We start from the raw sequence: 13,549 nt of genomic DNA on the forward strand, positions 1-13,549 counted from the left end.
AACCTATTAGAAGCTTCTAAAGACATGACATCATCATATGGGCTGTCCAATATTATTTAAAGACATAGTAATCTTAAGGGGGCTTTACACACTGCAATATCGTTAATGAATTATCGTCGGGGTCACGGTGTTTGTGACGCACATCCGGCGTCATTAACGAGATCGCAGCGTATGACAAGTATGAGCAATCTTACACGATCGCAAAAGCGGTCAAAATCGTTTGCCACGGAGAGGTCGTCTTGAAACTAAAACTCGTTCTTTGCTTATTAGCGATGTTGTTCCTCGTTCCTGCAGCACCACACATCGCTGTGTGTGACACCACAGGAGCGACGAACATCTCCTTACCTGCCTCCACCGGCAATGCGGGAGGAAGGAGGTGGGCGGGATGTTTACGTCCCGCTCATCTCCGCCCCTCCGCTTCTATTGGACGCCTGCCGTGTGACGTCGCTATGACGCTGCACGAACCGCCCCCTTAGAAAGGAGGCGGATCGCCGGCCAGAGTGACGTCGCAGGGCAGGTGAGTGCGTGTGATGGGGGTAAGCGAGGTTGTGTGGAACGGGCAGCGATTTTGCCCATGTCGCACAACCGACGGGGGCGGGTACGATCGCTAGCGATATCGGTAACGATATCGCAGCGTGTAAAGTACCCTTTAGTGTATGTAAGCTTCTGCCTTTGCAGAAAGTAATAAAAATGCCTTAAACATTCTCTCTCGCTTTCATTATTCTGCCATTTGGCAAATATAAATAATTTTGGTTCCTAACTGACCTAAAATGGGAAAGGTTTACTCTGATTTCATGTCAGATAGTGAGAAAAACATGCATGTGTGTCTTTTCAGATAGTGTATGTAAACTGGTTTTAACTGTATCTGTTACAGTTTTTAACTTTTATGTTCAGATTCTTTTCATTTACCAAGTTTTGCCTTTTCAAATCTTTATGAACATGAAAGAAATCTTATTTTAATTCACTGTATTTATATTTTAAGACCTTCACCAGGACTCCGGAAACGACAGTCTGCTCAATTCGGTGATAATCGAGTGCATAACAACCGCATAAGTGTGGCTGGAAAGGGTCCAACCCCACCATCCTCAAGAAATGTCAATAACCAGAAAGTAAAACCTGCCAGAGCACGAGAGAAGAAAGATCCCTTGAATAAAGTGAAGGAAAAGGTAGTAGCTAAATGTTACACATGTTAAAATACCCTATCAGCCTATTTTTGCAGGAAAAAAAATACATACTTTGCTGTTTTTGTGTAAGTTACATTTTAATTTTAACCCTTTAACGCCTGCTGATATATCTTTGTTATGTTGCTAATTAACAGGCCTTACTTTTCAGCACCACTTTTTCCCAGTGTTGAGGAATAAGTCAATAGTGCACCCAGACAGGTGGGAATGGTGGGGGGTGTTAGCTGTATTGTAGAGTTGATACCCTGCGGCATCAGTTACAACTGACTTTAGCACCAGTTGGGGCTTTTTAACTCCTTGGATGTCACTGTGAATTGTGACAGCGGTAGCTAGATGGTTAAAAGAGGGAGAAAGCTCCCTCTTTAACACTGTCTGCACCATGTGACCTTAAGTGTTGATGACTGCTAGTAACTTCAGGTCATGTAAAGTAAAAAAAAAATTCAAGTCCCACTTTAAGACACTTTGAGTAAGAAAGTGAGAAAAAGAAATAACAATAAAAATAATTAAAATAAACACCAAAAAAAATATAAAGCTATATTGCTGCTAAAACCACAGCTTTTGTGTAAAAAATAGGTCAAAAAATGTATAAAATTACATCCAGAACAACTCGATCTATAAAACTAAAAAATAGCGGGAACACAAAGTATTAAACATGCAATAAATGTTGCTTTTCAGCATGCTGACACTCAAAAATAGAATAAGAAGTGATCAAAGTCATTTTTTTCTTTGTGTTTTTAATTATCACATCCACTGGATCTGCAGAAATTCAGAAAAAGAAAGGTCTCATAAAACTCTGGGTGAAATAAGGTTACAGCTCTCAAAATATGGCGAAGCAGAAAAAATATATCGAAATACGTGTGTGTGTGTGTGTGTGTGTGTGTGTGTGTGTGTAACTTACAATTATTTTTGTAAAATATGTTTTTAGCATGTAAGGGTACGGGCCCACGATCAGTATTTGCAGCAGTTTGGATTCAGCAGATGTCAGCTGCGTCCAAACCGCTGCATTGTAAAATACAAGCATAGTGGATGGATTTCTAGAAATCCAGTGCCCACTATGCTTGTTTTTTCCACAGCAAACACTGACCTGCGGAGCGTCTTTCCTGACCGCAGCATGTCAATTGTTTACTGCGGAATTGCCTGTGTCCTCCGTAAGGAGAACACAAGCAGGAGACTACAGCACATGGAACCCTGATCGTGGGTAGTGACAGCTGCGGTCTCCTGCGGAGGAGACGCGCCCCCCCCCCTCGTCAGGACTCGCTGCGTTCTGAAAGCAGCGAGTCCTGATCGTGGGCACATAGCCTAAGGCGGGCTTTGCACACTACGACATCGCAGGTGCGATGTAAGTGGGGTCAAATCAAAAGTGACGCACATCCGGCGTCGCAGTCGATATCGTAGTGTGCAAATCCTTTTTGATACGATTAACGAGCGCAAAAGCGTAGTTATCGTATCATCGGTGTGGGGTCCGACATTTCCATAATGTCGGTGCAGCGACGGGTACGATGTTGTTTCTCGTTCCTGCGGGTGCACACATCTCTGTGTATGAAGCCGCAGGAGCGAGGAACATGTCTTACCTGCGTCCCGGCTGCAATGCGGAAGGAAGGAGGTGGGCGGGATGTTTACATCCTGCTCATCTCCGCCCCTCCGCTGCTATTGGCCGCCTGCTGTGTGACGTCGCTGTGACGCCGCATGACCCGCTACCTTAGGAAGGAGGCGGATCGCCGGCCAGAGCGACGTCGCAGGGCAGGCGAGTGCATGTGAAGCTGCCGTAGCGATAATGTTCGCTACGGCAGCAATCACAAGATATCGCTATGGGGGCGGGGACTATCGCGCTCGACATCGCAGCATCGGCTTGCGATGTCGCAGCGTGCAAAATACCCCTAAGAATAGCAAAACGTATGTAAGGCTATGTGCGCACACTGCAGATTTGTTTGATCAGCTAAAAAACGCACCCTCTGGCAGAAATATCACCTCTGGCTGAAAAAACGCATGCGTTTTTACCGCGTTTTGGTATGGTTTTGCCTGCGGTTTTGTCCTTGCAGGTTTTTTTTTTTTTTTTTTTTTTTTTTAACATTATCAATGGCAAAAACACAGAGAAAAATGCAGGGACCTGCAGAAAAAAAGTCACATGCTGCTTCTTTTTGCTGCAGAAAATCTGCAGCAAAACCTGTAAAGAAAAAAGAAGCAACGTGCGCACAGCATTTCGAATTTGTCATAGACTTTGCTTGGGAAGGACTGCATGACGTTTATGAACAAAAACTGCACCAATTCTTCAGCAAAAATGCAGTGTGCGCACAGGGCCTATATCTGGTATCATAATTGTACTGACCTGAAGAACAAAGCTGTCTATTACACAATGAAAAACATAAAAATAAAAAAATCGCAGCGGAACCACTCGCTGTGAGGCAGATGGAGTTACTTTGGATTTCATCTGACTTCTTGTGGCTTTGTATGACTTTTTTAGGTGATTTGTAGTGCCCAAAAGTGTGGTCACCAATTATTGTTTACATGCTAAAAAGAACAGGACATTACCGGAGCAGAGGCTCAATGGAGTTTTTCTTTCTTACACTCCATATACTTAGATTATAAAAACAGACTCCAGGCTCACATGTGGCCCCAGTGTGAATCGACAAGTTGGAATAGCCATCATGTGACCCAAAAGAGGATCGGAGATTTGCTTGATGTCAGGGAAGACTGGTATAAGTCAGTCTATTAATGTACTTACACAACATGTATATTACACAGGTTTAGCCAATATTTTTTTTTTATTGGGAGTCCTTGTTTAATGTTGATTCTAAAGAGAGTTCTGTAACCTTCCTCTTCCCCATCAATCAAAATGCAGCTTCCCTTTGCTATAATAAAACTGGTGCTAGGATTTTTTAGTTTATAACTTCTGTTTCATCTACGTATACTTTAATATGGCACGTACATGACATTGTGGTTGTAGTTTGGCCTTTATTGTTAAAGCTATAAAATGCGATTTGTTAATTCAGTGTGTTGTCCATTCTGGGGGGTTCAGAAGGCTTTTAAAAGTGATGGCCTATGCATTTAATATACATGCAAATCTCAGAATTTTATAGAGCTTTTAAACTGTTAAAAGGGCTGTCCACTTTATAAGTGCAGACTTGTGAATCGTCACAGCATGCGTGCTTCTAGGATTCTCCGGCACCGAGAGCTGGCCGTCATGTGACCACAAGTATGTGATTTGTATATTTCTGGCCACATTGCAGCTAGACTTGTCTGACCTTCTTGAGTTGACTAGCTGGTCTAGTCGACAGGCTGTGAGGGTTCACAAGTCTGTCGTCGCATAGTGACTGCAGACTTCCGCTCCAAATCTGGGCAACTCCTTTAAGTCACATGCAGCAAAATGTGCTTGATTGGGTTTTCAAGGCTGGAAAGAAAAGTCTGCAGTTGCTCCACGTGACTGTCAAATTTGTTGATAGACGAGGCTGACAATCTAGTTGGCACATGATCCCTGAATACATGTGGTCACATGACTGCCCATTGGCACTGCAAATACAGGGGATTGTAACAGTGCAGATTAGGCTGGTTTCACACTACGTTTATTTAACATCCGTCCTTAACGTTATTTTAGCGGAAATACGGATCCTGCTTTTACAGCAAATAACGTATGCAAACGCATCTGTTATTTTGCAGGATCCTGCACTGGATGTTTAGGGGCAGGCATTGGAGTCATGTGATCGGGAGTGAGGGAAACTAGACTGGGAGCCGGCTTCTGACAGCTGCAGACACTGGTAACCAAGGTAAACATCGGGCTTGGATACCCGATATTTATCTTGGTTACGAGTGTCTGCAGCTGCTAGGAGCCGGGCTGCCTGCACACGTAACCAACGTAAACATCGGGTAACTAAGAGAAGTGGTTACGCGATATTTACCTTGGTTACGAGTGTCCGTAGCTCTCAGGTGGGAGAGAGAGGAAGGGGGAAAGACATAGAGAGAGAGAGGGTGAGGGAGGGAGGAGGAGAGAGACAGATCACGCGAGACTGGTTCTGGGCATGCTCAGTACTTTCTGGGCATGCTCAGTACAAAAGCAGGATCCTGTCTATCAGCACGCCAGCGTTCACCTGCGTTCGCGTGCTGTTTAGTCAGGATCCGGTGACTTGCAGTATTTTGACGCAGCTCAAAAACGCTACAAGTAGCGTTTTTGAAACATGTTAAAAAACTGCAAGTCACCGGATCCGCACTATAACGCACGCAAACGCAGGTGAACGCATGTTAACGCGAGTCCATTGCAAATGCATTGAAATGAAAACGCATTTGCACTGGATCCGTACTTCCGCTAAAATAACGTTTTCAACGGATGTTAAAAAGACGTAGTGTGAAACCAGCCTTATACATTATCAGGATTCGTGAGAGTTACTGCAAATTTTCAGCCCAGCAAACCCCTTTTAAACCTTCCAAAAAAAGGAAAAAATTGTCAGCTCTTCCACTTGGATTGCACAGATACCACCTTGGCACAGTATAAAGATCAGTAAAAAAAAACTGAAGATCCAGCATAGTAGGAACTCGTCCACAATGGAGGATACATCAGAATAACACCTCAATTTTATTTTTCCATTAAAATCAATTCTACAATCACACAATCCGAGTATACATACAAAAAACTGAGATTGAAACCATTGTGTTTCACCTATACACAGCCTTTCATGGTGTGTGCTTTTAAACCTTATCATTTACCAATGTAATCTGTTTGTAGAACAAGTCATCTGCTGATGAATCTGAGATTGAGCCCAAGAAATTTGATGGAACTGGATATGATAAGGATCTGGTGGAAGCTTTGGAAAGAGATATAATTTCACAGAACCCCAATGTTCATTGGTGAGTGTGAAGATGGCCATACACATCCGACAAAGGTTGATGGCTAAACTTTGATCCCCTGGTGAACGATATCACTCTAAGTGATGAATGAAAGATCTCTACAAGGAATGTTTTCATATTTATGGAACATTTTTTGCTTGTGATCATTTCTTTCAGAAAAGCTTTTCATCTGGGTATCAGATGAGAAAAAAAAAAAAATTAAAACTTACTAATAAAAAATTAAAGCTTACTATTGTCCAGATATTGTAATCTGTCATCTAAAATGTTGGTTGTATTAGATCACTATAGTTACATTTCACATGACAAACGTTGGCTATGGTTGAAAACGTCCATTTTTGTCAACTTTGTTCTATTATGCCTAGACAGATTATTTGTTTTATAAAAAGCGCGAGCTAGTGTTATATGCTCCTTGTTACAAACGTTAACGTAATTTGGAAAAGTTGTATGTTTTATCAGTATTGAACATAAATCTTTCCTATGCAGGGATGACATTGCAGACCTGGAAGAAGCCAAAAAATTGTTGAAGGAAGCTGTAGTTCTGCCAATGTGGATGCCAGAATTTTTTAAAGGAATAAGGCGGCCATGGAAGGTAAACCTCAAATTCAACCCATTCAGAATGCATTTTATTATGAATTTATTTATCTCATAGATAAAATGTACATAGTGTCATTTTCATTTAAAGTGAACCTTCAGTAGCTGTGTCTATCTTTCTCTAATGCCTCCTGTTCTCCACACCATAGACCTTTACGAGCATCATTTGATACAGTGGGTATGGAAAGTATTCAGACTCCTTTAAATTTTTCACTTCTTGTCTCATTGTAGCCTCTTAGTAAATTCAAAAAAGTTAATTTTTTTTCTCATTAATGTACACTCTGCACCCCATTATGACAGAAAAAAAGTAGATGTGGAAATTTTTGGCAAATTTACCCTTTGCTCACACACTCATATTTAAGTCACATGCTGTCCATTTCCATGTGATCCTCCTTGAGATGGTTCTAGTCCTTCATTGGAGTCCAGCTGTGTGTAATTAAACTGATAGGACTTTATTTGGAAAGACACACACCTGTCTATATAAGACCTCACAGCTCACATTGTGTGTCACACCAAATGAAAATCATGAGGTCAAAGGAACTACCCAAGGAGCTCAGAGACAGAATTATGGCAAGTCACAGATCTGGCCAAGGTTACAAAAGAATTTCTGCAGTACTCAAGATGGGGTGCAGTGTGTACATAAATGAGAAAAAAGTGAACGGTTTTGAATTTACCAAATGACTGCAATGAAACGGTGTGAAAAATTTAAAGGGGTCGGAATACTTTTTGTACCCACTCTCTGTGAGCTGAAATCTGCATTCATTGAAGACAGTGAATTGAGAATGGATGATCAGTCCAGGAGGAGAATTACAATATAGGACATGTACTTTCAATATAGTGGCAATAAAAGGCTCTTTGAAATGCTAGGACTTGTCGTTACATTATGTCCATGACATTATTATCTTATCTAACGTGAGTCATATGGTTATGTGATCAATCTGTGGATGTGATGTCACCTCCTAGAGCACTGATGCCACACGGGACAGAAAGTGAGCTTCTGCTCTGAAAATGTTTTTCAAAACAATCTGTGCAATAATAGGATTTTTCTCTAGTCACCCTCCACGACAGCACCACATAAAGGAGGTTGTCTCCCCTTCCCTGATAGGCACAGGAAACACAAAAGAGGTCAAATAGCTCCTTTCCACAGTCTATCTCCAGTGTTTATTGTCCATATGGTGCTCTTTGGCCGACGGCAGACACCTCTCCCTGTTACCTGTTGGGGCCAGGCAGTCGAGGGCAATCTCCGTTTACCCCTTTCTCACTGCTCCAGTCTTCCCCTGGACTTGGGACCGCCTCCCCCCTGTGACGGGCAAGGAGGGACAACAGGCCAAGGAACAATCCAAAGGGCTTTATTGGAACCACAAAGATAAAGCACCAAACATAAATATAGATCCTTAAAGTCTGCAAGGAGTCCACAACAAAACAAAAGATCCAGGGGCACCGCCTGGTATTCTGATGCCAGGGAAAATAGGGCAATGGTCCTTATATGAGGTCCTTGAGTCCAACAGGTGAACAACAAAACGCAATCCCACGTGGCCACTGATCTCTAGTCTGTAACTGTCCATACACCGGCTCTAGGATCCAGCCTCAGCTATTCCCTCCCAGAGGATCAATCTTCTTTCTTCAAGTTTCACACAGACTGACTGAATTTCAGAGGTAAGCAGAGAGTTTACACTAGTTGGACTCTAGGCCCACCTCCCCCTACTCCCAGGGATGGAAGTGCCTCAAGAGGCTACAACCTTGCACTATAGGGGGTGATTACCTACAACAATAGAAATGTACACAGAAGTAGTTCAAATAAGACAATGAACCAAGCTTGAAATATTAATCTGTACAGCAAAATACACCTCTCCCATATCCCACCATCACAACCTGTCCCCCCTTTTGAATAAGTGAGTATGCCACGAGGTCTACACAGACCTCTGGCCATCTCACTTACTTCCATGTTGCTCAGCTGTGAATAGTCTATGGTTCTTCTTGCTGGGACAGTCCATCAGTATTCTGGTGTTGGCTTCCACACTTGTATTGGATGGAAAAGCTGTAGGTAATCCCTTGTAGAGTGATAGGGTTGGAAGGACAAGCTTCCTTTTGTGTCCTCCCTCACTCAAACTCAGCTTTCTGCACCCACAAATCGGCATTGTATATCTCCCACATCATTGCCTAGGAGAATGTCTGCAGGAAGGCCGCTCATCACACCGATTTATGCATTGTTTTGCCCCAAAGCCATAATCCAGGGTTACACTTGCTCTTGGAATATATCTCTGAGTACCTCCAGCCAATTCAATGGCAATTCTTGTTCCCTTTTGAAGTGCTTCTGGTTGAATTACTCGGGGATCTGCTATGGTGAGAAAAGCCCCAGTGTCACGAAAGCCAACAACTTTTTGGCCATCCAGCACGACCTCCTGTAGATTTTTATGCTGAAGATCATAAGAACGGGTGGCTGTGGCTCGCACTCCATAGACTCCTGGTAGGGAAGTCAACATATCAGAATCACTTGGCAAATCATCAGGGCCAGAATCCAGCTCTTCTCCTGTTGAGGGTGTCTGTAGATAATGGACAGGCAAAGGTGGTCTGCAGCTGTTCTGCCTCTGAACACCTGGACAGTGAGCTTGCAGATGACCAGGCTGCCCACATTGATAACTTCTGCGCTGCGTCTCACTCCTTCCAGTTTGCCTTCTGGAGAAGTAGGTAGGAGACCTTGGTGACTGATAGGGAGGTGCAGGTGCTGGAGGTGGTTGTCGATTTGGAGGATGACTCCATGGGATAGATGGGCATATGGCCCGCAGATGCCCGGGATGCCCACAGCTATAACATCTTCGCTCTTCTACTTTCTCTCCTCGTCGCATTCCAGAAAATGTGGTAGAAACAACTGGAGGCACATACACATGGGTATCCACATGAGGTGGTGATCTAGGAGGTCGAGGAACATTGGGCACTGAAAGACAAGGAACCTCTGGTGTTGGGGAGCTGGTCATTTTTGCTCCCTCTGCTAGCAGCTTCTTCCACTGAGGCTTGATAGTGAGCACCTCATCAGCTAGAGCTGCAGCTTCCTCCACAGTGGCTGGTCTCCTTTCACACACCCATTCCCGGATTTCAGCGAGGCACTTGAAGTAAAACTGCTCTTTTAGGAGGACCTGGAGGACGGTCTCCAAGGTTAAGGCCTCCTCTGCCTCCAGCCAATGATGCCACAGATGTTTGAGTTTGTGGGCATACATCTTGAAAGACACTTCCTCATCACATGCTAAAGTACGGAACTGAGTCCTGTAAGTGTCTGGCGTTACAGCATAATGTTCTAGAATAGTCTGTTTAATATCCGCATACTCACAGTTCCACCGAGGGTCCATAGCTGTATAGGCGGCGGCAGCTCCACCCTCTAAGAGCCCAACCAGATGCCGGACGCGCTCCCTTTCTGGGACTTCCATTAATCGACACTGATGCTCAAAGTCCTGGAAGAAGCCCTCAATGTCACCAGCAGCCTCATTAAACTGCTTGAAGTCTTTGCGGGACACTCTGGGAAGTTCCCTCATGGTGGGTGCTGGGGTTACAGTCTGTCTTGATCCTCTAGCGGCTTCCACAGTGAGCTTCTTATCCAGCAATGCCATCTCCTCCATCCTGCGCTCCTTCTCTTTAGCTCCACGCATGACCTCCATCTTATATTCTATGATGGTCTCCTCTCCCAGCAAGGCCATCTCCTCCTCGTACCACACAACCCACTGACTTTTTTGGGTATTTACCTCCGGTTGCCGTCTTTCTTCCATTTGCTGGGAGGATCCTTCCTCAGCGTCATTTTGCAAGCAAACTCCTTCCAACGCCTCAATCAGCTGCTCCTTGGAGAGTCCCTTGTAGCTGACTCCCAGTTCACGGGCCTTTGTTTGTAGGTTCACCACAGTCCAGTTCTTGTACTCTGAGGTTCTGGTTCCAGCTGTTGATGGGCCGTTGTCCTCCATTCCTTCTGCTCTAATCCCACCGCTGCCAACCAGTTTGTGACGGGGTGTACAGCAGAGCAAGGAGGGACAACAGGCCAAGGAACAATCCAAAGGGCTTTATTGGAACCACAAAGATAAAGCACCAAATATAAATATAGATCCTTAAAGTCTGCAAGGAGTCCACAACAAAATAAAAGATCCAGGGGCACCGCCTGGTATTCCGATGCCAGGGAAAATAGAGCAATGGTCCTTATATGAGTTCCTTGAGTCCAACAGGTGAACAACAAAACGCAATCCCACGTGGCCACTGATCTCCAATCTGTAACTGTCCATACACCGGCTCTAAGATCCAGCCTCAGCTATTCCCTCCCAGAGGATCAATCTTCTTTCTTCAAGTTTCACACAGACTGACTGAATCTCAAAGGTAAGCAGAGAGTTTACACTAGTTGGACTCTAGGCCCACCTCCCCCTACTCCCAGGGATGGAAGTGCCTCAAGAGGCTACAACCTTGCACTATAGGGGGTGATTACCTACAACAATAGTAATGTACACAGAAGTAGTTCAAATAAGACAATGAACCATGCTTGAAATAGGAATCTGTACAGCAAGATACACCTCTCCCATATCCCACCATCACACCCCCGCCCTCCTATTCTTAAGTGGCAAAGTGGAATGGTGGCCAGGCCAAGGGCTTCCTGTAGCTCTCTAGCCTTACTCCTCCCCTCTTTTTCCTGGCTGGCGAGGTCCGAAAGTGATGTCACTTCCAGTTGCATTCCAAGGTGGAACGGTTAGCTGAATTTCTGTTCTGTAAGGTCCAAATGGCAGCAGCATAGTTCCTTGTTTCAAGCAGGGAACCACATTAAAACCACAGGGCACTTCCAAGACCAGGTGGAGGCATCTCATCCAAGCCGGGACGATTTCTTCCATTGAATACCCTGACTGATGGATCTTCTAACCAGATGAGTCATTTATTATCTATGGTACAATTTTGACTTACTTTTTTCAATATCTTTTTCCCTTTTGTGTGGTGCACTTTTTGTATAGTGTAGGGTGTACTATGAACCACTAGGGCTTCCCGTCGGTGAATGGGGCCACAACCCTAGGGTGTCATACCCTCCATTGCTAGGTAAGGACAGGCTTAGGGCCCATAAGCGTTAGCTTTATCCCCACCCATTATACTAATATTAAAGGTTATATTTTATATGGGGTTTTTTTCTTTCTGGTTACTGCAAGTCACAAATGTACCACCTGTGCTAAAAATAGAAAACCTTTCATCTTCTTGTAAGAAACTGTTATGCCAGAGCTGCATAGAGAAAATGAATGGAGGAAATTAAAGGGATGTTATGCCAGGAAATTCAATCTTCACTTTCTTCTTTCTGACAATCCATTTCTCTGACACCATCAGGGTTTAAGAAAAGGAAGATTTGCCTTCAAGGAGGAATCTGATTCAGACTCGTAAGAACAGGCTTCCATCTCTGAGGAATTACTAGAAGAAGGTGAGCTAGGCTCCATTCCAGACATGTCCCTAAAGGGCAAAAGATATTACTTTTCGTCCGAAGACATGGATCAACTACTTAGAAGTAAGAAGTACTATGGAGGTAGAAGACGAGAAAACGACTCTGAACTGTTCAGGACGACATGTTTGGAGGACATAAGTCCAAAAAGATAATGGTGTTTCCTGTTTATGAAAATATGTGACAGATGAATAGGAGTTTCCAGATAGATGCCTAGAAATCCTTGGTGAGCTGAAAGACAGATTCCTGTTAGAAGAAGAAATAGCGAGATGTTGGTCTGAAATACCAAAGGTCGACATCCAGTTGGCCAAAGTAGCAATGAAGACAACATTGCCATTTGAAGACTCTTCCCAGTTCAGAGATCCCATGTATCGGAAAATGGACAGCCTGTTAAGAAAATCATGGGAGACATCAGCATTATCATTGAGGATGAACGTAGTTTCAACATGTGTTGCTGAACTAGCTGAAAAATCATTTCTCCTTGGTCACTCAGAGAGAGGATATTCTTTTGCTCCTGCCCTTCCTTGCAACGGTTTTGGTCAGAGGTGAGGGAGGTAATTAGACTGGTGACCGGCACGGCTGAGACATTGGGTCCGGAACTGTTTATCTTACAGTTTTCGGAACTCCCAGCTCCTAGATACAAGCGCTCCTTGCTTAGATTTCTGGTAATGGCTGCCAGGTCTTGCATCCCGCTTGGCTGGAAGTCTTCTAACCCCCCCACACTGGCACAGTGGGTTTCAAGGATTAACGACCTAAGGCACATGGAGGACCTGACATCCTCTCTCAATGACAGACAGGAAGATTTTCATAGGACCTGGTTTCCATGGTTGGAGTTCAGTTACTCGGCGGAATACGCCAGATTACTCTCTGTTCCACGGCTGCTGTGAGGCTCTGGGGAAACACTTTCCCCCCCCTTTTTTTCTCTTTTTTTCTCTCCTCTCCCCCTTTCGTCTTTTTTTCTTCTCTCGCTCTCCCTCCTTCTCACTTCTTTGTCCCCTATCTTCCCCTATTCTCCCCTCACCCCTATTCCCCTTTCTACCTCTTTCTCTTAACCTGTTCTAAACTCCTTTCAGGCTTTGCTCTCTCTTTCCATGTTCTGTATTCTACCCTTGTTGGGTTGGTTCATAAAAGGATTAAATTGGGCCTGACTTGAGCAGTTGCAGTGACTAGATATGTACAGTAATGCGGAAGGGTAGGCTACATGTCAATGTTAAATATTTGAAATCTGTTATTCTGCTCTTTGTGGAGCAGGTGTTACTTTGTATGTTCTCGAGTCGGTCTTAAAAATAAAGAATTTAAAAAAAAGAGAGAGGATATTCTAGCATCCATTCCTCTTCTTCAGAAGGTTATGGGGTTCCTAGCAAATGTCTCCACAGAAGCAGTGAGAGTTGCAGTCAGTTCTAGTATTATCAAATGAAACAAAACAAGTTCTGGGGCTCAAGTCATGGAATGGGAATGTGTTCCATTCTCTATCGGGGAAAATACATGTTTGATCCAGCAT

The 13,549-nt window shown here is 44.0% G+C and overlaps 1 protein-coding gene across 2 annotated transcripts in view; it reads left to right on the forward strand.

Moving 5' to 3' along the window:
- KATNA1 (katanin catalytic subunit A1) overlaps window positions 1-13,549 on the forward strand; it is a 116,633-nt gene that overhangs the window by 77,262 nt on the left and 25,822 nt on the right. For both annotated transcript variants that reach the window (XM_075339789.1, XM_075339790.1), the window contains exons 4-6: window positions 983-1,166; window positions 5,896-6,017; window positions 6,501-6,606. In XM_075339789.1, the coding sequence (XP_075195904.1) occupies window positions 983-1,166; window positions 5,896-6,017; window positions 6,501-6,606 (412 nt within the window). The remainder of the gene's footprint in view (window positions 1-982; window positions 1,167-5,895; window positions 6,018-6,500; window positions 6,607-13,549) is intronic.

This window comes from Anomaloglossus baeobatrachus, chromosome 3, assembly GCF_048569485.1.
Source record: "Anomaloglossus baeobatrachus isolate aAnoBae1 chromosome 3, aAnoBae1.hap1, whole genome shotgun sequence".
NCBI classification, from domain to species: Eukaryota; Metazoa; Chordata; class Amphibia; order Anura; family Aromobatidae; genus Anomaloglossus; species Anomaloglossus baeobatrachus.